Genomic DNA, 24,832 nt, shown 5'->3' on the forward strand with positions numbered 1-24,832 from the left:
CATTTGTAACAGTATAAAAAAAATGGCAGATGCTTTTAAAAACATTAAAATTGTGCAACACAGTGCTTGATTGTTGTTAAGTAATTTTCAGAGGTTTGCTTGATTCGTGTTAATACTTTGCTTTTCATTTATTTGCCACAGCTTGTCTTTAAGTACCGAAAGAAACCTCAGCTTGAGATGCTGATAATTATTCCTGTAAAACGTGTATAAAACAGCTTATGCATGTAAACCCTTCAGTTGTCTGATACCAGCTGATACTTGTTACAATAGACCGGTTTGTAGGACAAAGCTCACATAGTCAAAAAAATATATATATATATATCTATCCTGTGTGTGGAAGATTATTTTTTAGAGCTTGTGCACATTCTGCATGTACTTGCATCACATATTGTCCAATATTGTCAATTACTCCTATGCCTTAATAATGAATGATGCCTGTGTCAGTTGCCAGAATGAATAAACACTTTTCCTGCTTTATATTTAAAATGTTTTTATTTTTTTTTACTCATTTGTTTGAATAACAAAACTTTAATTTCTCCAACATAGGTGTGTCCGGTCCACGGCGTCATCCTTACTTGTGGGATATTCTCTTCCCCAACAGGAAATGGCAAAGAGCCCAGCAAAGCTGGTCACATGATCCCTCCTAGGCTCCGCCTTCCCCAGTCATTCTCTTTGCCGTTGTACAGGCAACATCTCCACGGAGATGGCTTAGAGTTTTTTGGTGTTTAACCGTTCTAAACCTGGTTTTCTTCCGAAAGTTGTTTCTAACAAAAACATTAACCAGGAGATAGTCGTGCCTTCTTTGTGTCCGAATCCAGTTTCAAAGAAGGAACGTTTGTTGCACAATTTGGATGTAGTTCGTGCTCTAAAATTCTATTTAGATGCTACAAAGGATTTTAGACAAACATCTTCCTTGTTTGTTGTTTATTCTGGTAAAAGGAGAGGTCAAAAAGCAACTTCTACCTCTCTCTCTTTTTGGATTAAAAGCATCATCAGATTGGCTTACGAGACTGCCGGACGGCAGCCTCCTGAAAGAATCACAGCTCATTCCACTAGGGCTGTGGCTTCCACATGGGCCTTCAAGAACGAGGCTTCTGTTGATCAGATATGTAAGGCAGCGACTTGGTCTTCACTGCACACTTTTACTAAATTTTACAAATTTGATACTTTTGCTTCTTCTGAGGCTATTTTTGGGAGAAAGGTTTTGCAAGCCGTGGTGCCTTCCATCTAGGTGACCTGATTTGCTCCCTCCCTTCATCCGTGTCCTAAAGCTTTGGTATTGGTTCCCACAAGTAAGGATGACGCCGTGGACCGGACACACCTATGTTGGAGAAAACAGAATTTATGTTTACCTGATAAATTACTTTCTCCAACGGTGTGTCCGGTCCACGGCCCGCCCTGGTTTTTTAATCAGGTCTGATAATTTTATTTTCTTTAACTACAGTCACCACGGTATCATATGATTTCTCCTATGCAAATATTCCTCCTTTACGTCGGTCGAATGACTGGGGAAGGCGGAGCCTAGGAGGGATCATGTGACCAGCTTTGCTGGGCTCTTTGCCATTTCCTGTTGGGGAAGAGAATATCCCACAAGTAAGGATGACGCCGTGGACCGGACACACCGTTGGAGAAAGTAATTTATCAGGTAAACATAAATTCTGTTTTTGACTTTAGTGGCCCTTTAAGTACACCAGCACTGCAGACAGAGCACCAAGCAGCTTACATAACTATATTTCTCCTACATTGGTGTGTCCGGTCCACGGCTTCATCCTTACTTGAGGGATATTCTCATTCCCTACAGGAAGTGGCAAAGAGAGCACAACAGCAGAGCTGTCCATATAGCTCCCCCTCTAGCTCCGCCCCCCAGTCATTCTCTTTGCCGCTCTGAACAAGTAGCATCTCCACGGGGGTGGTAAAGAGTATGTGGTGTTAGTTGTAGTTTTTTATTTCTTCTATCAAGAGTTTGTTATTTTAAAATAGTGCCGGTTTGTACTATTTACTCTACAGCAGAAAGTGATGAAGATTTCTGTTGAGAGGAGTATGATTTTAGCACCAGTAACTAAAATCCATTGCTGTTCCCACGCAGGACTGTTGAAGCCAGAGAACATCAGTTGGGGGGGGAACAGTTTGCAGGCTTAACTGCTTTCAGGTATGATCAGTCATTTTTCTAACAAGACCATGTAATGCTAGAAGACTGTCAGAAATTCCCTCTGGGATAGATAAGCCATTTTTTCTTAGAAATTAAGCCTGTCTACAGACCTGTGACTCCTCCATGGAGTCTAAATTTAGTTCTTTCAGTTCTTCAAGGGGTTCCGTTTGAACCTTTACATTTCATAGATATTAAGTTACTATCTTGGAAAGTTTTGTTTTTGGTTGCTATTTCTTCTGCTAGAAGAGTTTATGAATTGTCTGCTTTGCAGTGTAATTCACCCTATCTGGTGTTCCATACAGATAAGATCGTTTTACGTACCAAACCTTGTTTTCTTCCAAAGGTGGTTTCCAATAGGAATATTAACCAGGAAGTAGTTGTTCCTTCTCTGTGTAATAATCCAGTTTCTAAAAAGGAACGTTTGTTACACAATCTAGATGTGGTTCATGCTTTAAAAATTCTTTCTAGACGCAACAAAGGATTTCAGACAGACATCTTCATTGTTTGTCGTCTATTCTGGTAAGAGGAGAGGTCAGAAAGCTACTGCTACCTCTCTTTCCTTCTGGTTAAAAAGCATCATCCGATTGGCTTATGAGACTGCCGGGCGGCAGCCTCCTGAACGAATTACTGCTCATTCTACTAGAGCTGTGGCTTCCACATGGGCCTTCAAGAATGAGGCTTCTGTTAAACAGATCTGTAAGGCAGCGACGTGGTCTTCTCTGCATACTTTTGCCAAATTTTACAAATTCGATACTTATGCTTCTTCGGAGGCTATTTTTGGGAGAAAGGTTTTACAAGCAGTGGTGCCTTCCGTTTAGGTTACCTGACTTGCTCCCTCCCTTCATCCGTGTCCTAAAGCTTTGGTATTGGTTCCCACAAGTAAGGATGAAGCCGTGGACCGGACACACCAATGTAGGAGAAAACAGAATTTATGTTTACCTGATAAATTTCTTTCTCCTACGGTGTGTCCGGTCCACGGCCCGCCCTGGCTTTTAGTCAGGTTTAAAATTTTTGTTTTTGTACACTACAGTCTCCACTGCACCCTATGGTTCTCCTTTTTCTCCTGACCGTCGGTCGAATGACTGGGGGGCGGAGCTAGAGGGGGAGCTATATGGACAGCTCTGCTGTTGTGCTCTCTTTGCCACTTCCTGTAGGGAATGAGAATATCCCACAAGTAAGGATGAAGCCGTGGACCGGACACACCGTAGGAGAAAGAAATTTATCAGGTAAACATAAATTCTGTTATTAGTGACAAAGTGAGGTGGTTATGACACTGTGTATACAGCATTGATGAAATCTCAGCTGGAAAACCTTCACTATATAATTTATGAAAGACAATGAGAACTAATATTAAAGGGACATAAATCCCAACATTTTTATGTCATGATTTAGGTAGAACATACCATTTTAAATAACTTTCCAGTTTACTTCTATTATCAAATTTGTTTCATTCTCTTGGTATCATTTGTTGAAGGAGCAGCAATGCACTACTGGTTTCTAACTGAACACATGTGTGAGCCAATGACAATCAGTATATATATGCAGCCACCAATCAGCAGCTAGAACCTATGTTCTTTGCTGTTCCTGAGTTTAACTAGAAAGACCATTCAGCAAAGGTTAACAAAAGAAGGAAGCAAATAAAATAATAGAAGTAAATTGGAAAGTTATTTAAAAATATATGCTCTGTCTAAATCATAAAAGTCTTATTATGACTTTACTGTCCTTTTAAGCTAAGGTATGAAAGTGTGAAAGTAATCTCTATTAACTTGTCATTCGTTGTGTTCTTTCTGCAGAAAGATGCCTTGGAGATGAGACTGGATGATGCCCAGCAGAAGCTGTTGGATGCCAAGGTTACGCATGCAGCGTTAGTCAAGCAGCTGGATGACCAGGTAATCGAGCAGGGCACCATATGTTGGTGTGTACTGATTTATAATGTTACAGAAGTACTCTACTAGCTCTGTCCCACATTCATTCCAGATGTACATCACTGTCACACCCATTAATTATTTACTGGCCCCATAACACTTCCTTGAGGTACTCCACTGGCTCTGATCACACTGATCCAAAATTTTACTCAATTGGTCTTCATTACATACATTCACCATGTGCTTCCCATGATATAGATCCATGAAATGTAAGAACATTCTGGAACTGCTGCAGTTTATTCTTATTCCCTACGATTTTACTTGTGATAGAAAATTTTTCTTCAGTAATGTGGGACCTCAATGGGTTCTAATGTCATGCCTGCATATCCGTGTTTGTATATGTGCCACAGCATTGCCTGGGATTGAACCTGGGTCTCCAGATTCACAGCCTGAAGCCCTGTCTCTGTGCCACCAGAGGACTTTAGCTTGTGCTGATGCTTTGGGAGACCTGTTACCTGCACTAGTTGTGCTCTTTAGCTCCAGCTGCATGTAGTTTCCTTGTCAGCACTGCTATTAAAGGCAGCCTCACAAACCACTCCCTGCCCTGACATTGTGGTTCTACCAATCTTTTAGTGCCTCTGACCTTGCCTGAGTTCCTGTTTGTTTTTTCCCTCTGGTTCCTTAAGTTGGCTTGGCTCCTGACTACTCTCTTAGATATCCCTTATTCTTGATGAAAATTCGGGCTGCTATTCTGGTATACCGAACTTAGCCTTGTCTCCTGACTACTCTAACGGATTCTCCCTGTATTTAGTGTCTTACCTGACTGCTCTCTGGTATCTGACTCTCGGCTCGTCTCCTGGCTATTCCCTAATCGCCAGCCTGTCACAGCTGCTTGTTGTACTGTGTCACCATCCTGCCTTCTTTGGTATCCTGCTTCTGTACCTAAGACCTGCTGAGAGCATCTGTCAAGTTCCTGTACCCTAGCTCTACAGAGGGTATCTGCCATGTGCCAGTCTCCAGTAACTACACCCAACCTCTGCAGAGGATGTCTGTCAAGTTCCTGTACCCTAGCTCTACAGAGGGTATCTGCCAATTTGCCAGTCTCCTGTTCCTGCTTCCTTGCCCTGCAGAGGGTGTCTACCAGATACCACTATCAAGCTATTGTACTCAAACTCTGCAGTGGGTGTCCATCGAGCTTCTGTAACCTGTTCCAGTCTTTTGGCCTTAAGTGGGCATGCCTGTCTTTTGGCCTTAAATGGGCTTTTATTATATCAACAATTAACAAATTGAGTCATTGCTAGATGGTAAAAGCATCTTAGGCTCTCAGAGCAAGTGCTGGGTTTAAAATGCTGGTGCACGGTGCATACTTAAATATAGTTTTGAAAATGTATAGCTTTTATTAGAAGCATTTTTGCTAATACATGTATATTCCAAAAAGGCTTCTATTCAAAATTGAAATGCATAAATGTAGATTCCGATTTTGGCTGGGGTGGAGGTCTATTTCTCAGTTTTTTATGTTTACCTCATAACATTGTCACTTTTAAGAAGAGGTTTTTCTACAGGCACAAATTCACAGTCTTGAGAACTACAAAACCAAGAATATGTGATAAATCTTGTAGATAGAAAAAAAATCCCAATATATTCTTACAGAAACCTGTGGGAGAGCAGGACATTGTGAATGGATTAAAGGGACAGTAAACCCAAAGAAAATCTTTTATGATTTGGATAGAGCTTACAATTTTAAACAATTTTCTTTTATTATCTAATTTGCTTCATTCTCTTGTTATCCATTGCTGAAGGAACCAATCACACAAGACAAATGTGTGCAGGCACCAATTAGCAGCAGCTCCCCCTAGTGTAGGATATGTGCGTATTCTTTTTCAAAGAACAAAGCACATTTAATGTCTTAAAATGACATGCTCTATCTGAATCATACAAGTTTAATTTTGACTTTCTATACCTTTCATATAATTAATTTACCAAAAAATAAACATTGCAGCCATGAATAAGCCTCATGCTACATAACTAAAAAATAATCCTTATTTCAGATTCAGAATAAATAACTAGATAGATTTTTTTCCTCAAAAAGCATTTTATTTTAATAAAAATCTGATTTAAATAAAAAAACTAAATTTTATCTTTTAAAAAAAATAATGGATTTGTATCCACCCTGCTTTAGTTGGCATTATGTTATGAAGTCTCCAAACTTTAGGGTATATTATGATAGTGAAGTCACTATAATGTCATAGGGGGTGTGTCAGCTGATGTTTTTATAAATATGGTGAGTTTGTGGCATTTTGTATCAGTCTGAGGATGGGACGGAGCCCTGAAACGTAGTTGTGTATTATACCATTGCTATGAATAAATAACTACTGATTGGAACATTGGGTGTGCCTGCCTTCCTCTCTTACTAAGTGCAACAGGAGTACCGACTTAGCTCTGTCACACTTCCAGAGGTACATCACTGTCGCACATAGGAATTATTCCACTGGCCCCACTACACATCTTTGAGGTACACCACTGGCACAGACCACATAGATCCACATTATTCTCAACTGGTCTCCATTATATAGATCCACAATGTGCTTCACTGGCATTTCCCATTACCTAGATCCATTATCTCCACCACCACTGACCCATTAAGTCTCCCATTACAGATTCACAACAATAACTACTGGCCCACATCACATAGAATAAGCATGGTCTCCATCACATAAATCCTCCACATGTCCCTCAGGCCTTCCATTAAATAGGTCCAAGACGTACTTCACATCTCACAGATCCATGGCTTATCCCACTGTCCAAAAAATAGCGGAGGGTTTCACTTGATGGCTCTGTGAGTGTACAAAAAGTCACATGTGAAGACTGTAAGGGTTAATCCCAGGTGCCATTTAAACAGGTGTATCTGTCTATTTTTTTAACACATGATTAAGGGGCATGTGCCCTGAAACGTCGTGCTTTTTTGATCCTGCTCTGAATATAAGTTTATGTTAAAGAATCTTTTGCAGTAAAAAAGAGACCTTCCTGTAGTAGCTCCTGACGGGTCTTCCTAATTTGGATTGTTTCCTCTTATCCCACTGTCCTTCATTACATTTGATAACTGGTGTACTCCACTGGCCTTGGGTCCCTAATATATTCCTTTCGGCCCTATTACAATAATCGTCACTAGCCATATCATACATGTGGTGTTCTCTGTTGTTGACTTCTTTTAAATGTAATTAAGTTGGAATCACAAACTCTGAAAATGTGATAATAATTTTTAGCTGGGAACATTTTTACCTGTGTTACTATAAAAAAAAAAAAGTTTCTGAAAGTCGTATTTTTGTGATCTGTTTAAAAAGGCAACCAAACTTAACCGCGAAGTAGAGGAAGCTCGAGATCTCCTGACACAGAAGGAGGAGGAACTTGCCCATTTCAAAGAAGAAAGCTCATCACAGGTAAGACTTTTTGTTCCATCCTTTGATTGTCTGAATTGAAAACGACCTCATTTCCACAAGGCAGAATGTAGGAACAAAACCACATTTGGTCATAGTTGTTTAATCCAGCTGAGTGTAACTGTGCTGCCTATTTGGACATGGAGAGGATTCAGTAACTCCAACCTTCAAAAACTATTAATAGAAAAGGTTTAAATGGAACACGAACACAAATATCTACCTGAAGATTTTATTTAAGAGTCTGATTATTTACCCAACATGTCTAGCAAAACCGAGCTTCATATCCGTGTAAGCAGGATAATTGGCAGCTCGCCTAATGCCTTTCTAAACAAGGTGCCAAGAAGAGGACATTAAAACCATAACATAAGTTAAACAATAGCTGGAGACCAAAATGTATCAAGATTTTAATTAGTTTTCTATTGCAAACTCATAAATTGTATGTGTACGTCTTCTACTGGTTTTGACATCAAGATAACCATAATTTGCCCAATACCTAATCAGTAAAAAAAAAGAAGCCTGCATGTAAAATACTACACCCATATTCTTTCTTGAGATAAGATTTAATTGTTCCTAATTTTGTCTTTTCAAATTACATGTGTCTGCAATTTGACTTAAATAGATATATGCAAGACCCCCGGCTACCTGTCATTGAGTGGTAGGGCTAATCAAAAGCCATATCTCTTGCCCCATTGTGTAAAAGCAGAACCGCCGTTTTATTTTTTATTTTTATTTCTTTTTTCAATGGCTTTGATAGTGAACTGCATGGGGATTTTGCAATCTCGCTACTTTTGGGGTTGTTAACGAATTATCAATGTCTGATTTGTTCAGTATGGCAATTTACTAAACAACCATTGCAGAGGTTAGTTAATTCAATGCTTTAAAAAAATACATTTACGGTCTCTTTAATCAGAAAATAAACCTATTTTTTAATCTAGTAGACACTTTCTTTGCATTTCCGAAGAAAACCATTTTCTGAGACTATTTAAGGACCGTCTAGAGAACAAGATGACAGGCCAATCATTCTGTAGAACAAGATCAGAAGCATTTTTGTAATATACTTTATTAAGCAAATATTGATTGTAGCAGAAGTTGTTACTGTTTTAGATATTGCTTTTACTGTACAAGTGACTTGCGGAGCATACTTAAGTATCCATTCTGCTCTCACATTCAGTGCTTGCAGGTGCTGAGCATGTAGGTAGTGATAAGTACAGGTAGCCCTCAGTTTACGCCGGGGTTAGGTTCCAGAAGGAATGGTTGTAAATCGAAACAGTTGTAAATTGAAACCCAGTTTATAATGTAAGTCAATGGGAAGTGAGGGAGTTAGGTTCCAGGCCCCTCTCAAAATTGTCATAAGTAACACCTAATACATTATTTTTAAAGCTTTGAAATTAAGACTTTAAATGCTAAAGAGCATTATAAACCTAATAAAATAATCACATCACAGAATATATAATTAAACTAAGTTACATAAACAAAAAACATTTGCTAAACAGCATTATAAACCTAATAAAATAATCACACAACACAGACTTTATTTGCATTTTTCTGCAAACAATTATTTCTATGCATTCCATTCTGGACTGATTTATAGACCGGAAGATCTTGTTCCTATGAAAGCTGCACGATAGCTCAGGTCTAGTTATACTGATTCATTTTATCTTGCTTGCTTGCATATCTCTGCTGCAACACAAGCGGACAGCTCCACCTACTGGCTATTTTAATCAATGCACTGCTTCTCAATGCTTTTCAATAGCAGTCACATGACTGAAAAAAAGGTTGTTATTCTGAAACGGTGCAAATTGAACCGTTGTAAATCGAGGGCCACCTGTATTGTGTAGGAACTGATTTGGTATGAGCCACCACCAGCTGCCTGAGTAGCCCAAAATGTTAAATGCAAGTGCACAAGGCATACTTAAGTAGGCGCTACAAGTCACATACACCGTAAAAGCAAGATCTTCAAATGTGATAGCTTTTAATAGAAGCATTTTTGCTAAATAAAGTGTATTGCGAAAATGCTTCTAATAGAAACTGATAGACAAATATCTGCATATCAGTTTTGCTTCGAATGGAGTGTTTTTGTCGGGTTACTTGTTTAATTTGCATTTTGTAGAGATGTTGCGCTGCAGATGCCCACCCAGTAATGCACAGGCTGCTGTTTTGTTCTTGTCTTGTAGCTAATAGATCTGCAGCAGACATTAAAGACAACCGGTGAGAGGCTGGAGAGATTACAGGAGACGCTGGAGTCAAAAGAAGAGCAGGTGACCTCTCTGGTGAGAATCCTGTACAAATATATTCATTTATGTTGTAAAGAACGTCAAGATAATGATAGCAGCGATGGTAAATAATCTAGCTTTAAAAGTTATAATTAGAAGTGTTATCAATAGAAGAGTCGCTGTATTCATTTCATTAACATAATTATAAAAACATATCATTTTTTTTTATGTTTCGATTCTTGCTCTTCTCTTCACCCCTCTTTTCCCTTATTCTGTAGTGTTGTGATGTAGAGTGGTTCCACCAGCTCTCTATGTAGCAGATAATGTGCGCTATTGCTTTGGATCAAATGCGCATGCGTGCGCAGACCTTCAATACAGCCACTCCATTCACTTCATTGTTTACGCAGAGAACTGCACGGAGGTCTGCTGCGTCTGCAGAGAGCACAGCTCCTTACGCTTATCTTAATTATTTCTCGCAGTAATCCAACAGTGAATTATAATAACAGTTCCAATTCAGTGTTTAAGATTTAAGATCACTGGGTCTCCCATTTGAATGCATTTGTGCAAGCGCTTGCTTTGCATGAACACACACAACGTACCATAAGACAACTGTGATGACTGTGTTTGTGCATGCGTTATGTTATGTTTGACACAGCCACACACAAAACAAGAGCAAGCCGTATGCCTAAAAAACTGCTTGCTGCAAGCATAGAACGTCACAAGAAAAAAATATATATTACTGAAGGAGGCTGATGGCAGATTAAAGGGATGGGAAATGCAAAAATAAACTTGCATGATTCAGAAAGAGCATTTAATTTTAAGACCCTTTTAAATTCACTTCTTTTTTTCAAATGTACTTTGTTCTCTTGGTATCTCTTATTGAAAAAGAATACACACATATCCTACACTAGTGGGAGCTAGCTGCTGATTGGTGCCTGCACACATTTGTCTCTTTGGATTGGCTAACTAGATGTGTTCAGCTAACTGCCATTAGTGCAATACTGTGCCTTCAGCAAAGGATAACAAGGGAATGAAGCAAATTTGATAATAGAATAAATTGGAAAGTTGTTTAAAATTGTATGTTATGTCCAAATCATGAAATAAAATTTTGGGGTTTGCTGTCCCTTTAAAAAGTAAGTAAGATAAAATAATATAATTTATACATATGCAATTATTTAAAAAAAACAAACTAAAAACATCTCTCATTTTTGACATCGTAATTGTCGCATATCAGATTTGCAGACTGTTCACTTTACCATCGCTTTATGTTAAATCATGCGAAAGTACATCATTTGTCTCGTAACACATTTTCTATTAATTTAAAATAACACAGATGTATACGAAAAAGAAAAAAATCCCTGGATTTCTGATTTACATTAGCCATAAAATGTCATCTTCAACAAAGTGAGTTTATCCATTCCGGGCCTTGAAGATTGCGCTAAAAAATAGAACTGTCCGTAAATAACAGTTATGTAGTACCAGAGGGCAGTCTATTTAAAAAAAAAAAAAAAAAAACTACAACCCCCAAAGCTAAAATTACAAAAAAATTAAAGATTTAAAATTACAGAAAAAAATAAACAAAGCTATCCAAAATAAAAATGTTAAACCTAAACTAATACCCCTATAAAAATAAAAAATCCCCCTCCCCCAAATAAAAACACTCCCTAATCTAATACTAAACTACCAATAGCCCTTAAAATGGCTTTTTTAGGGCATTGTCCTAAGTTAAACAGCTCTTTTACCTAAAAAAAAAAAAAATACCAATTACCCCCTAACAGTAAAAACCCACCACCCACCAAACCCCCCCAAAATAAAAAAAAACTAACACTAAAAAAACCTAATCTACCCATTGCCCCAAAAGGGGCATTTGTATGGGCATTTCAGCTCTTTTACTGCCTTTAAAATCTCTAATCTTAAAAATAAAAAACCTCCCAAAAAAATAAATAGTGCTCTAGATAATTGCACTAAATATATATATATATATATATATATACAGGGAGTGCAGAATTATTAGGCAAGTTGTATTTTTGAGGATTAATTTTATTATTGAACAACAACCATGTTCTCAATGAACCCAAAAAACTCATTAATATCAAAGCTGAATAGTTTTGGAAGTAGTTTTTAGTTTGTTTTTAGTTATAGCTATTTTAGGGGGATATCTGTGTGTGCAGGTGACTATTACTGTGCATAATTATTAGGCAACTTAACAAAAAACAAATATATACCCATTTCAATTATTTATTTTTACCAGTGAAACCAATATAACATCTCAACATTCACAAATATACATATCTGACATTCAAAAACAAAACAAAAACAAATCAGTGACCAATATAGCCACCTTTCTTTGCAAGGACACTCAAAAGCCTGCCATCCATGGATTCTGTCAGTGTTTTGATCTGTTCACCATCAACATTACGTGCAGCAGCAACCACAGCCTCCCAGACACTGTTCAGAAAGGTGTACTGTTTTCCCTCCTTGTAAATCTCACATTTGATGATGGACCACAGGTTCTCAATGGGGTTCAGATCAGGTGAACAAGGAGGCCATGTCATTAGATTTTCTTCTTTTATACCCTTTCTTGCCAGCCACGCTGTGGAGTACTTGGACGCGTGTGATGGAGCATTGTCCTGCATGAAAATCATGTTTTTCTTGAAGGATGCAGACTTCTTCCTGTACCACTGCTTGAAGAAGGTGTCTTCCAGAAACTGGCAGTAGGACTGGGAGTTGAGCTTGACTCCATCCTCAACCCGAAAAGGCCCCACAAGCTCATCTTTGATGATACCAGCCCAAACCAGTACTCCACCTCCACCTTGCTGGCGTCTGAGTCGGACTGGAGCTCTCTGCCCTTTACCAATCCAGCCACGGGCCCATCCATCTGGCCCATCAAGACTCACTCTCATTTCATCAGTCCATAAAACCTTTGAAAAATCAGTCTTGAGATATTTCTTGGCCCAGTCTTGACGTTTCAGCTTGTGTGTCTTGTTCAGTGGTGGTCGTCTTTCAGCCTTTCTTACCTTGGCCATGTCTCTGAGTATTGCACACCTTGTGCTTTTGGGCACTCCAGTGATGTTGCAGCTCTGAAATATGGCCAAACTGGTGGCAAGTGGCATCTTGGCAGCTGCACGCTTGACTTTTCTCAGTTCATGGGCAGTTATTTTGCGCCTTGGTTTTTCCACACGCTTCTTGCGACCCTGTTGACTATTTTGAATGAAACGCTTGATTGTTCGATGATCACGCTTCAGAAGCTTTGCAATTTTAAGAGTGCTGCATCCCTCTGCAAGATATCTCACTATTTTTTACTTTTCTGAGCCTGTCAAGTCCTTCTTTTGACCCATTTTGCCAAAGGAAAGGAAGTTGCCTAATAATTATGCACACCTGATATAGGGTGTTGATGTCATTAGACCACACCCCTTCTCATTACAGAGATGCACATCACCTAATATGCTTAATTGGTAGTAGGCTTTCGAGCCTATACAGCTTGGAGTAAGACAACATGCATAAAGAGGATGATGTGGTCAAAATACTCATTTGCCTAATAATTCTGCACTCCCTGTATATGTGTGTGTATGTGTGTGTATATATATATATATGTATATATGTGTATATATATATATATATATATATATATATATATATATATATATATATGTGTATATATGTGTGTATATATATATATATATATATATGTATGTATATATATATATATATATGTATATACGCACACACATTGGCATGTCCGTGCTATAGAATAACATTACGGAGCTTAAGTTGTAATGAACTTAAAATGAAAGTAAATCCTAGCGTTTTACAAACGCTAGGATTTACTATTGAAACAAATAAAGGGCACTTTCATTCATGAAGTATTAGATACTTCATGTAGAAAGCTCCTTTATTTGATTCAACCGATCACCGCTCTTAGCTCCTACAGCTAAAAAAAATTTTGGCTAAGAGGTGACTTTTTCACCTCTTAGCCAATAGCCGTGCTGTAAATCTGTCTCCCATGGGTGCCAAGCCGGATTTACTGCATGGCTATTTAGCCGTGTGCTGCTGTAGGAGCTAAGAGCGGTGATCGGTTAAATCAAATAAAGGAGCTTTCTAAATGAAGTATCTTATACTTCATGAATGAAAGTGCCCTTTATTTGTTTCAATAGTAAATCCTAGCGTTTGTAAAACGCTAGGATTTACTTTCACTTTAAAGACAAAATTATACTCTTATCAACATTAATTCCAATACCTGCCAATAATTAATTGTGGTGGCTGTAAAAATCCTCAGTTGTGAATCATATTTACGTTTTGGCATACATAGTAGACTTTGATTTAGGGATTAAAACCAGTAGAGAATTTTTTTCAATAACTCAATTTTAACAACCATTGCAGCCTATCTGTCAGATGAACAAAATAAAGGAATATCGATCTGCCGACAATTTAAAATTTATTTCCAGAAATATACAGTGATACACGGAATTAAATACTCATGTGTTGAAGTATTACACACTATACAAACAGAACAGTCCTCTACACTAAGTTTCCCCAATGATATTATATCCAATATCCAACCTGGTTACGATGGCTATTTAAGCCACACATATATATATATATATATATATATATATATATATATATATATATATATATATATATATATATATATATATATATTTAATATAAGAGTTCATTCTGTTGCAAAACTTATATTAATCTAGTGGACCACGTACTAATTACAGCCTCCTTTCTCTGATCTAGGCTACATTTTAACAAGCAGCATTACAATATGTCTCTACTCTAGATATTATCCGCATGGTGTGGATTCCTGCTTGTATTTAATATACAACAAAGGCAATACTAACTAATAAAACGGAATCCAGTCAATGGGTCTTTAGTTGTTTTTAATGTGTTTCCACACTCTGGGTCCCATATTTTTAATGTAACCTGAATAAACGTTAAATTTTAACTTTCTTCAGTTTCTCTACTCTCAAGTCCAAGCTTTGAGTGCTATTAGTGCAGCCTTTCTGTGGGTTCTTCCCTCACAAGCTTGTTCCTTTCAACTGCTACACAGCACCTCTCCCCTTTCTTTACTTTATATTAAACATATATATATATATATATATATATATATATATATATATATATATATATATATATATATATATATATATATAGCCTCAGAAGTATTTAACTATTAGGGAAGCCATCCTTAGTGATGCCATTGTACAGCCAGTGTCCTACAATTTTACCTTGCATTCATTGCAATAGAGCTACTAAAATCCTATTGGCTGTTCAAATCAGCCAATAAGATTTCAGTAGCTCACATCCTATTGGCTGATTTTAAAATTTCAGCCAATAGGAATGCAAGGTACCTCAATAAATATGGGGTACCTTGCATTCAATCTTCAGTGTGCGACGGACGATCGCATGAAGAGGAATCTCGACTCCGCCGAGGACCGCTGCCATTGAGAACTGCCATTGAGGATTCACGCATCGGTGAAGCCTTTGCTCCGGATGAAGATAGAAGATGATGGCGCCGCCTGGAAGAAGACCTTCTCCGCCGGACTAAAGGAACGGTGAGTACCTATTTGGGTCTTAGTGTTGTTTTTTTATTTTTTTTTATTTTTTTTTTTGGGGGGGGGGGTTATTTTTAAGATTAGGAATTTAATGGGCTGGAAAAAGAGCTGATTGCCCATTTAAGGGCAAAGCCCATACAAATGCCCATTTAGGGGCAATGGGTACTTTTAGGTTTTTTTAGTGTTAGTTTTTTTTATTTTGGGGGTTTAGTGGGTGGGGGGATTTAGTAATTTTTAAATGTAAAAGAGCTGTTTGAATTAGGGCAATTCCCTACAAAAGTTATTAGTAGTTTAGTTTAGGGGGTGTTTTTATTTTGGGGGGGCTTTTTTATTTTCATAGGGATTAGGTTTAAATTTTTTTATTTTTGATAATTTTGTTTATTTTTTTCTGTAATTTTAGAGTTTTTATTTTTTGTAAGTTTAGATTATTTTTTTGTAATTTAATGTTAGGTTTTATTTAAGTGTAACTTAGTATTGGGGTTAATTTAAGGGGTGTTAGGTTAGGGGGCTTAGTAATTAAATTGGTTATATCCGCCAAACCCCCACATCGCAATAAACCTTGGTTAATTAGGTTTATTGCGATGTCGGGGTTTTGCGGTTTAGGGGTTAATAGGTGAATTGGATTTATTGCGCTGTTGGGGTTGGTGGTTTAGGGGTTAATAGGTTTATTAGGTTTATTGCAATGTTGGGGGGTTAATGGGTTAATTAGGTTTATTGTGATGTGGGGGTTTAGGGGTTAATAGGTTTATTAGGTTTATTGCAATGTTGGGGGGTTAATGGGTTAATTAGGTTTATTGTGATGTGGGGGTTTAGGGGTTAATAGGTTTATTAGGTTTATTGCAATGTTGGGGGGGTTGGTGGTTTAGGGATTAATGGGTTAATTAGGTTTATTGCGATATGGGGTTTGTTGGTTTAGGGGTTAATTAGGTTTATTGCGATGTGAGGGGCTGGCAGTTAGGGGGTTAATATTTTAATTATGTTATTTGCGGATTAGGGGTTAATTACTTTATTATTTTGCAATGTTGGGTTTGCAGTTTAGGTGTTTGTTAATACTTAGTGCGGGAGGTTAGGTTTTTTATTTCTTGCAGGCAGTTTAATGTTTTTTAGTTATTTCGTGCGGGCAGTTGCGTGATTTTGTTTTTTAAGGCTTCGGGTTTGCCTAGGCTGCTTCCAGGTGGATTGTTTTGGCTGCACGCGCAGCCAACATTCTTTTGGCTGCCTCGCGCATCCAACATTCCTTTAAAGATGCGTGCGCAACTGGCGATGGACGCTTTACAAACAAAATTATAGTATAGATGTGGTTGTCATGTTTAATATCCAACAAAGTGTTCATCATAAAGTGTACAATTACATTATAGTTATCATTGTGTCCTGTTAACACAATGCTTTATAAATGTTGCCATTTTTTTCTGACAGCTAAGAAGTAAAGCAGGATTTCATAGCATTTTAAATTGTAATGTTAAGCATGTGCGCTATGTTACTTTAGAGGTAGAAGATTATTGTTACCCTAGACTGATCCAGACCGTGATTGTTCGAAGCGTGTTCTTGCGCAAGAACAGGGGGCAGCTGTAGCACAAGTATCTGCTTGCGCAATGGTAACTAGAGGCTGCGAATGTTGTCCGATCGCCTCAATCCTGATGTACAGGTTGCCTGACTGAGAACATGATCCATCTGTGGAATGATACATTGGGCTGTATGTCTTGATACAGTTTATTGTTGCCATGTGAAATGTTATTAGCCACTATAGTGCTAATATATAGTAACATTTCAGCAGTTAAAGGGATGGTAAAGTCAATAGTAAACTTTCATGATTTAGATAGATCTTGCAACTTAACGCAGCTTTCCAAATAACTTTTATCAAATTTGCTTAGTTCTCTTGCTATCCTATGTTGAAGAGTAAACTTAGGTAGGCTCAGGGGCAGATATTTACCACTGGTAGCTAGTTTAGCACATTTGATGAGCTAATGACTATATTAACTATATTATAGCACCCTGGCAGTTTTTGTTCGATGGTGAGAGTGCAAACACCCTACCAGCTATATATATATACACATACATAGTCACCAGCTAGTTCCCAGTAATGCATTGCTGCTCCTGAGCCTACCTAGGTATGTTTCTCAACATGATACCAAAAGTAAATTAGATAATAGAAGTAAATGGAATATTCTCTTGAATTTGCTTTATTTTACATTCATGTCTCTTTAAATATGTTATGATAAGTTACATTTTGAGCTTAATATTCCTTTAACTGAAGTTAGTTGGTATTAAAAGTTGTCACCCACGTACTGAACCGCTGTTTCCCTTCTGCCTATGTGCAGCAGTCGGAGCTGGCGTCTGAGAGCAGCAGACTAGCACAACAGCTGGCAAGTGTGAAGCAGCAGTGCACAGAAAAGGTGGAGCGGCTCGAGGCGCAGGTGTCTGCTCTGGAGTCAGCACGCGACTTTGACAGGACGGCGGCGCAGCACAAGATTGTAAGTTTTTTTTGTTTTCCAAACTCATTGTGCGCCGTGAGCAACGATAAGGGCATCTTACTGTCTGCTTCCTACATAGAGTCAGCTGGAGCAAGAAAATAAGGATTTTGAGGCAAAGAGAGAAGAGCTGGAGGCTGCACTGAAGAGGCAGGAGACAGAGCAGGAGAGGCTGAAGGTAGAGAGTCATTTAAATGAGGTCGCCAGAATCTTGCTGAGGAGTCTCTTATGTAGCCTTGTGTCTCATTATTTATGTTCATTCTATGTTACCTCCTACTTTTATTGCCAACCTTTTTGACTAATTTTCTGCATTTTGGTTATGTAACGCCTCTCTGCTTAATGCTGTCTCTAATTCTCATGCTCTTACTCTTTTTCTTGTACCACTGCCCTTTAAATATTATTCTTTTACTTTCCTTCCCCTTTTGAGTTTCTCATTTAACTTTAGGACTATCTGGATGTGTATATACATCAATGGTTTCTGGCCTTTAAGGACTGTATTGACATTTATATGTCCAGATAATCTAAAGATCTTTGAACTTTTACCACACAGAAGCTGTAGTGCCCACGCTAATATAGAATAGCAGAGCCTCTCCTTATGCTGTGCTCCCGCCTACCACATGGAGAACTAGAGAAGCTGAATTTGCATGTGATATGCAGTCGCACATCATAAGCAGAGGTGGGTGAGCGCGTTGTGCTATTCTATATTTAAGTGGGTGGTAACATTTCTGAATTGATGCACTGCGAAATGGGGGACAGAAAGTTGAAGTCCCAGATTGGGACAGATAAATTAGCTTTAAAAAAATATGTCCCTTTAAAGGGTTATACATTCATTTTCACCGTCTTTACTCCCCATGCTCCCTTTATTTTACACTCACTCACTTGTTTCTTGCGCTCTCAAATCACACCCTTGTCTCTTGGACTCTCAACTCATACACTTGTCTCTTGCGCCCTCACCTCACACACTTGTCTCTTGCGCTCTCAAATCACACACTTGTCTCTTGCGCTCTCACCTCACACACTTGTCTCTTGCGCTCTCACCTCACACACTTGCACCAGCATTTTAAATACTGCAGCGGGTGGGGCTTGTGTCATGTCAGCAATGAACAAATTGAGTCATTACCAGATGTTACAAGCACCATAGCCTCTCTGACCAACTGCTGTGTTTAAAATGCTGGTGCATACTTAAATACATCTATATTACAACAATGCTTCTATTCAAAACTGAAATGCACTCATGTGGATTCCAATTTTGGCTGGAATGTCCCTTTAATTACTGAGCAGCAGGATCTGTTGTGAATTGTAAAAAATAGAACACTCAGGTGGCACACAAAATGAGGCAACAGCGCAATAAAGACGATGTTGCCTCATATTGTGTGCCACCTGAGTGTTCTATTTTTACTATATATACCATCACCCTGGAAGGAAGGTCCTCCAGGTGTGCACCTAAGTCTATTTGATGTAAGCTATACGGGATATTTCCCAAAGGTGTGTGCTGGTCCTGCTATTTCTCTACATCTGTTGTGAAATGTGTTTAACGTCTCTGTCAGTCTCTTCAGAATGCTTGTTCTCCGTGTGAACCTCTTGCTGCTTTGCATCTTGTCATTTATGTCACAGAATGCTTCTTTCATCTGTGGACTTAGAGAGACTTATTTTTTTATTATTGTCCTCTCAATAAGTGAATTCTTGCAGGAAGAGCTGAGTAGCAGGGAAATGGTGAGCGTGGAGATTGCAAAAGCATTGGAGGAATGCAGAAAGCAAAAGGAAGATCTTCAGCAGGAGGTTAGAATTATTATTGTTTTGTTTCTAATGCGCAAATTCTCTAGCCCTGAATACGTGGGTGCCGCTAACACAATGACACTTTTTCATGGTAAAAATAAATAAATACAGGTAGCACATACAACAAACTCAGCAAACCAAATCAATACAGAACAAGGGCCCTGATTTGAAGATTTTACAATCTACTGGTTGAAGGGTGAGCAAATAGGTATGGGGTAGTTTATCTTGTGGGCTATAGTTGCTGCAGTGAAATTAAGCATGGTATACAGTGGTCGCCACCTATAATCATTGGCCACTTTGGGGTACAGTAAGTAAGATTCTGGACATGAGATGTTGCAACGACTTTCCATAACATTTGTTGATATTTGGGGGGGGGGGGGTTGCAGGAAATACTATAGGTTCCCATCATAATTAGGGGCCAGTTTAGAATAATGGAGACAGGCGGTGACTGTTTAGAGAGCTAGGAGTTGCAGTTCACGTGACTTAGATTCATGTCCCGTGTTATTATTATAAAGTAACTCTGTGGCAATCCTGGCGCCATAAATAGTCACAGATCACAGCTCAGGCACAATATAAGTAAATAAAGAGAGAAGTTGAAGAGGAGCGTGCCAAGCTTAGATTAGGTGTAATGCTAAAATGAATGATAGGACTCTCAGTAAATGGTCTGCTGATTGAAATGTAGTCTGTCAGTGGGTTTTGTGAATCTGAACTTTAATGGGGCAGGTAAATCCAATCATCGTGGTGTGAAGACCATACTGATCTGGTAGCCACGTTATGCTTTAAGGGACATAATACTCATATGCTAAATCACTTGAAACTGATGCAGTATAGCTGTAAAAAGCTGACAGGAAAATATCACCTAAGCATCTCTATGTAAAAAAGGAAGATATTTTACCTCACAATTTCCTCAGCTCACCAGAGTAAGTGCTGTGTAAAAACTTATATTTCAGCTGCTGTCCAGCTGCAGGTTAAAAAAAAGAAGAAGAAATAAACAGCAGCCAATCAGCATCAGCAGTGCTGAGGTCATGAACTCTTTTACTGTGATCTCATGAGATTTCACTTAACTCTCATGAGATTTCGTAGTAAACTTCCTTACACTGAATAGGGAAATAAGATGAGTGTGCACAAATGCTCGCTCCTTCCGCTGTCCTGGGACAGACATACTGATTTGCTGCTTAGAAGTCCTTTACAATGGGGTGTGGCTACTGAGAAACCTTTGAGGTAAAATATCTTTCTTTTTTACATAGAGATGTTCAGGTGATATTTTCTAGTCAGCTTTTTACATCTATGCTGCATCACTTTCAAGTGTTTAAACATTTGGGTATTACGGCCCTTTAATCTAAAGTTTGAGAGTTAAGATGTGTTTGAGCAGACTTCACATTCAATGTTGAGCAATCTACTTCTCACATCAATAGTGGTTGATTATTTGGTTGCTAAATTAGCAGATTTAAACTTTTAGACATCATTGCTAGAGAAAACCAACTAGAATTGCTGCAGATTCTTTGTTTCTGTGTCTTCTATATTATAAATAGACCGCAAAAGGAAAAGAGCAATCCTTATATCTTCTTTATCCTATTTCATTCTGCTCTGTCTCTCAGGTGATGAAGCTATCCGCAATAATCAATGATCACTCACTGGCAATGGCACAAACAAAGGAGGAGCTTGCGAGAAGAGACCAGGAAGCTGCCAGACTAAAGGAGGGTGAGGTTTGCGCGTCAGTTGTATACGCTGCGACACACAGTGTTATTGGATCTCTAGCTCATACTGAACTCTATTTCCTGTGTTTGCATTAGATTACGATGCCGCATTGTTACGCATACAGCACATAGAGGCTGAGCTGGAAGACCACAAGTCCAGAGCGAATCAGAGCAAGGCATCTGCTGAACAGCACGCCAGCGAGGCCACGGCACAGCTGCAGGAGCACAAAGAGGCTTTATTGGCCAGTGAGTCTGAGGTATGAGGCTGCCCAGGGATTTGCCTGCTGCTCCCACATAAATAAAATGCATCTAAGGATTTAAAGGGACAGTGAACACCTTATTGCAGACATTTCTCCAACATAGGTGTGTCCGGTCCACGGCGTCATCCTTACTTGTGGGATATTCTCTTCCCCAACAGGAAATGGCAAAGAGCCCAGCAAAGCTGGTCACATGATCCCTCCTAGGCTCCGCCTTCCCCAGTCATTCTCTTTGCCGTTGTACAGGCAACATCTCCACGGAGATGGCTTAGAGTTTTTTGGTGTTTAAATGTAGTTTTTATTCTTCAATCAAGAGTTTGTTATTTTAAAATAGTGCTGGTATGTACTATTTACTCTGAAACAGGAAAGAGATGAATATTTCTGTTTGTAAGAGGAAAATGATTTTAGCAACCGTTACTAAAATCGATGGCTGTTTCCACACAGGACTGTTGAGAGGAATTAACTTCAGTTGGGGGAAACAGTGAGCAGACTTTTGCTGCTTGAGGTATGACACATTTCTAACAAGACTCGGTAATGCTGGAAGCTGTCATTTTCCCTATGGGAACCGGTAAGCCATTTTCTTAGTTTAAGTAAAAGAATAAAGGGCTTCATTAGGGCTTAAAAAACTGGTAGACATTTTTCTGGGCTAAAACGATTACTTTACTAAGTATATTTGGCAGATTATTACTTTTAATAGTTGTTAAATCTTGGGGATTGTTTTAATATAAACGGCAGGCACTGTATTGGACACCTTTTTCACTGGGGGCCTTTTCTAGTCATAGACAGAGCCTCATTTTCGCGCCTCTAATGCGCAGTTGTTTTTGGAAAGCATGGCATGCAGATGCATGTGTGAGGAGCTAAGAACCACTGAAAAAGCTTATAGAAGGCATCATTTGGTATCGTATTCCCCTCTGGGCTTGGTTGGGTCTCAGCAAAGCAGATACCTGGGACTGTATAGGGGTTAAATGTAAAAACGGCTCCGGTTCCGTTATTTTAAGGGTTAAAGCTTTCAAATTTGGTGTGCAATACTTTTAAGTTACTGTGGTGAAATTTTGGTGAAATTTGAACAATTCCTTCATACTTTTTCACATATTCAGTAATAAAGTGTGTTCTGTTTGAAATTTAAAGGGACAGTAACGGTTTTATTGTAAAACGTTTTTTGTGCTTTGTTGACAAGTTTAAGCCTGTTTAACATGTCTGAACCATCAGATAACGATGTTCTATATGTATGAAAGCCAATGTGTCTCTCCATTTAAATATATGTGATATATTTGTGTCATAATGTCCAAACAAAGTAGGGATAATAATGCCATAGATATGATATTGCCCAAGATGATTCCTCTAATGAGGGGAGTAAGCATGGTACTGCATCATCCCCTTCTGTGTCTACACCAGTTTTGCCCACACAAGAGGCCCCTAGTACATCTAGTGCGCCAATACTTATTACCATACAACAATTAATGGCTGTAATGGATAATTCTATTGCATGCATTTTTTCCAAAATGCCTACTTATCAGAGAAAGCGTGATTGCTCTGTTTTAAACACTGAAGAGCAAGAGGACGCTGATGATATCTGTTCTGACATACCCTCACACCTATCTGAAGGGGCCAGGAGGGAGGTTTTGTCTGAGGGAGAAATTTCAGATTCAGGGAAAATTTCTCAACAAGCAGAACCTGATATTGTAACTTTTAAATTTAAATTTCAACATCTCCACGCACTACTTAAGGAGGTATTATCTACTCTGGATGATTGTGACAATTTGGTCATTCCAGAGAAATTAGGTAAGATGGACAAGTTCCTAGAGGTTCCGGTGCCCCCCGATGTTTTTCCTATACCCAAGCGGGTGGCGGACATAGTAAATAAGGAGTGGGAAAGGCCCGGCATACCTTTTGTCCTCCCCCTATATTTAAGAAATTAGTTCCTATAGTCGACCCCAGAAAGGACTTATAGCATACAGTCCCCAAGGTCGAGGGGGCGGTTTCTACTCTAAACAAACGCACTTCTATTCCTATAGAAGATAGTTGTGCTTTCAAGATCCTATGGATTAAAGGTTAGAGGGTTTGCTTAAAAAGATGTTTGTTCAGCAAGGTTACCTTCTACAACCAATTTCATGCATTGTTCCTGTCACTACAGCTGCGTGTTTCTGGTTCGAAGAACTAGAAAAGTCGCTCAATAAAGAATCTTCGTACGAGGAGGTTTTGGACAGAGTTCAAGCTCTTAAATTGGCTAACTCTTTTTTATTTTAGATGCCGCTTTGCAATTAGCTAGATTAGCGGCGAATAATTCAGGGTTTGCTATCGTGGCGCGCAGAGCGCTTTTGCTTAACATCCCTTTCAAGGGTAAAACACTGTTTGGCCCTGACTTGAAAGAGATTATTTCAGACATCACTGGGGGAAAGGGCCACGCCCTTCCTCTGGATAGGTCTTTTAAGGCTAAAAAGAAGCCAAATTTTCGTCCCTTTCGCAGAAACGGACCAGCCTCAAATTCTACACCCTCTAAGCAAGAGGGTAATACTTCTCAAACCAAGCCAGCCTGGAGGCCGATACAAGGCTGGAACAAGGGTAAGCAGGCCAAGTCACCTGCCACTGCTACCAAAACAGCATGAAGTGTTGGCCCCCGATCTGGGAAGGATCTGGTGGGGGGCAGACTTTCTCTCTTTGCTCAGGCTGGGGCAAGAGATGTTCAGGATCCTTGGGCGCTAGAAATAGTTTCTCAAGGTTATCTCCTGGAATTCAGGGAACTACCCCCAAGGGGAAGGTTCCACGGGTCTCAATTATCTTCGAACAGGCATTCTTACACTGTGTAGAAGACCTGTTAAGCATGGGAGTGATTCATCCTGTTCCATTAGGAGAACAAGGGATGGGTTTTTACTCCAACCTGTTAATAATTCCCAAAAAAGAGGGAACATTCAGACCTATTTTAGATCTCAAGATTCTAAACAAGTTTCTAAGGGTTTCATCATTGAAAATGGAAACCATTCGAACGATCCTTCCTACCATCCAGGAAGGTCAATTCATGACCACGGTGGACTTAAAGGATGCGTACCTACGTATTCCTATCCACAAGGAACATTTTCGGTTCCTAAGGTTCGCCTTTCTGGACAAGCATTACCTGTGGCACTTCCATTCGGATTAGCCACTGCTCCAAGGATTTTCACAAGGGTACTAGGGTCCCTTCTAGCGGTGTTAAGACCAAGGGGCATTGCAGTAGTACCTTACTTGGACGACATCCTGATTCAAGTGTCGTCTCTGTCAAAAGCAAGGGCTCATACGGACATTGTCCTAGCCTTTCTCAGATCTCACAGGTGGAAAGTGAACATAGAAAAAAGTTCTCTGTCCCCGTCAACAAGAGTTCCCTTCTTGGGAACAATAATAGTTTCCTTAGAAATGAAGGTTTTTCTGACAGAGG

At 39.0% G+C, this 24,832-nt stretch overlaps 1 protein-coding gene across 1 annotated transcript in view; it reads left to right on the forward strand.

Moving 5' to 3' along the window:
- Positions 1 to 24,832, forward strand: part of GOLGA1 (golgin A1) — a 165,907-nt gene that overhangs the window by 103,973 nt on the left and 37,102 nt on the right. Inside the window, exons 12-19 of the mRNA XM_053695664.1 lie at positions 3,943 to 4,038; positions 7,356 to 7,451; positions 9,623 to 9,718; positions 17,544 to 17,696; positions 17,776 to 17,871; positions 19,383 to 19,472; positions 21,068 to 21,170; positions 21,263 to 21,423. Of these exons, the coding sequence (XP_053551639.1) occupies positions 3,943 to 4,038; positions 7,356 to 7,451; positions 9,623 to 9,718; positions 17,544 to 17,696; positions 17,776 to 17,871; positions 19,383 to 19,472; positions 21,068 to 21,170; positions 21,263 to 21,423 (891 nt within the window). The remainder of the gene's footprint in view (positions 1 to 3,942; positions 4,039 to 7,355; positions 7,452 to 9,622; positions 9,719 to 17,543; positions 17,697 to 17,775; positions 17,872 to 19,382; positions 19,473 to 21,067; positions 21,171 to 21,262; positions 21,424 to 24,832) is intronic.

The sequence above is a fragment of the Bombina bombina genome, chromosome 12 (genome assembly GCF_027579735.1).
Source record: "Bombina bombina isolate aBomBom1 chromosome 12, aBomBom1.pri, whole genome shotgun sequence".
Classification (NCBI taxonomy): domain Eukaryota; kingdom Metazoa; phylum Chordata; class Amphibia; order Anura; family Bombinatoridae; genus Bombina; species Bombina bombina.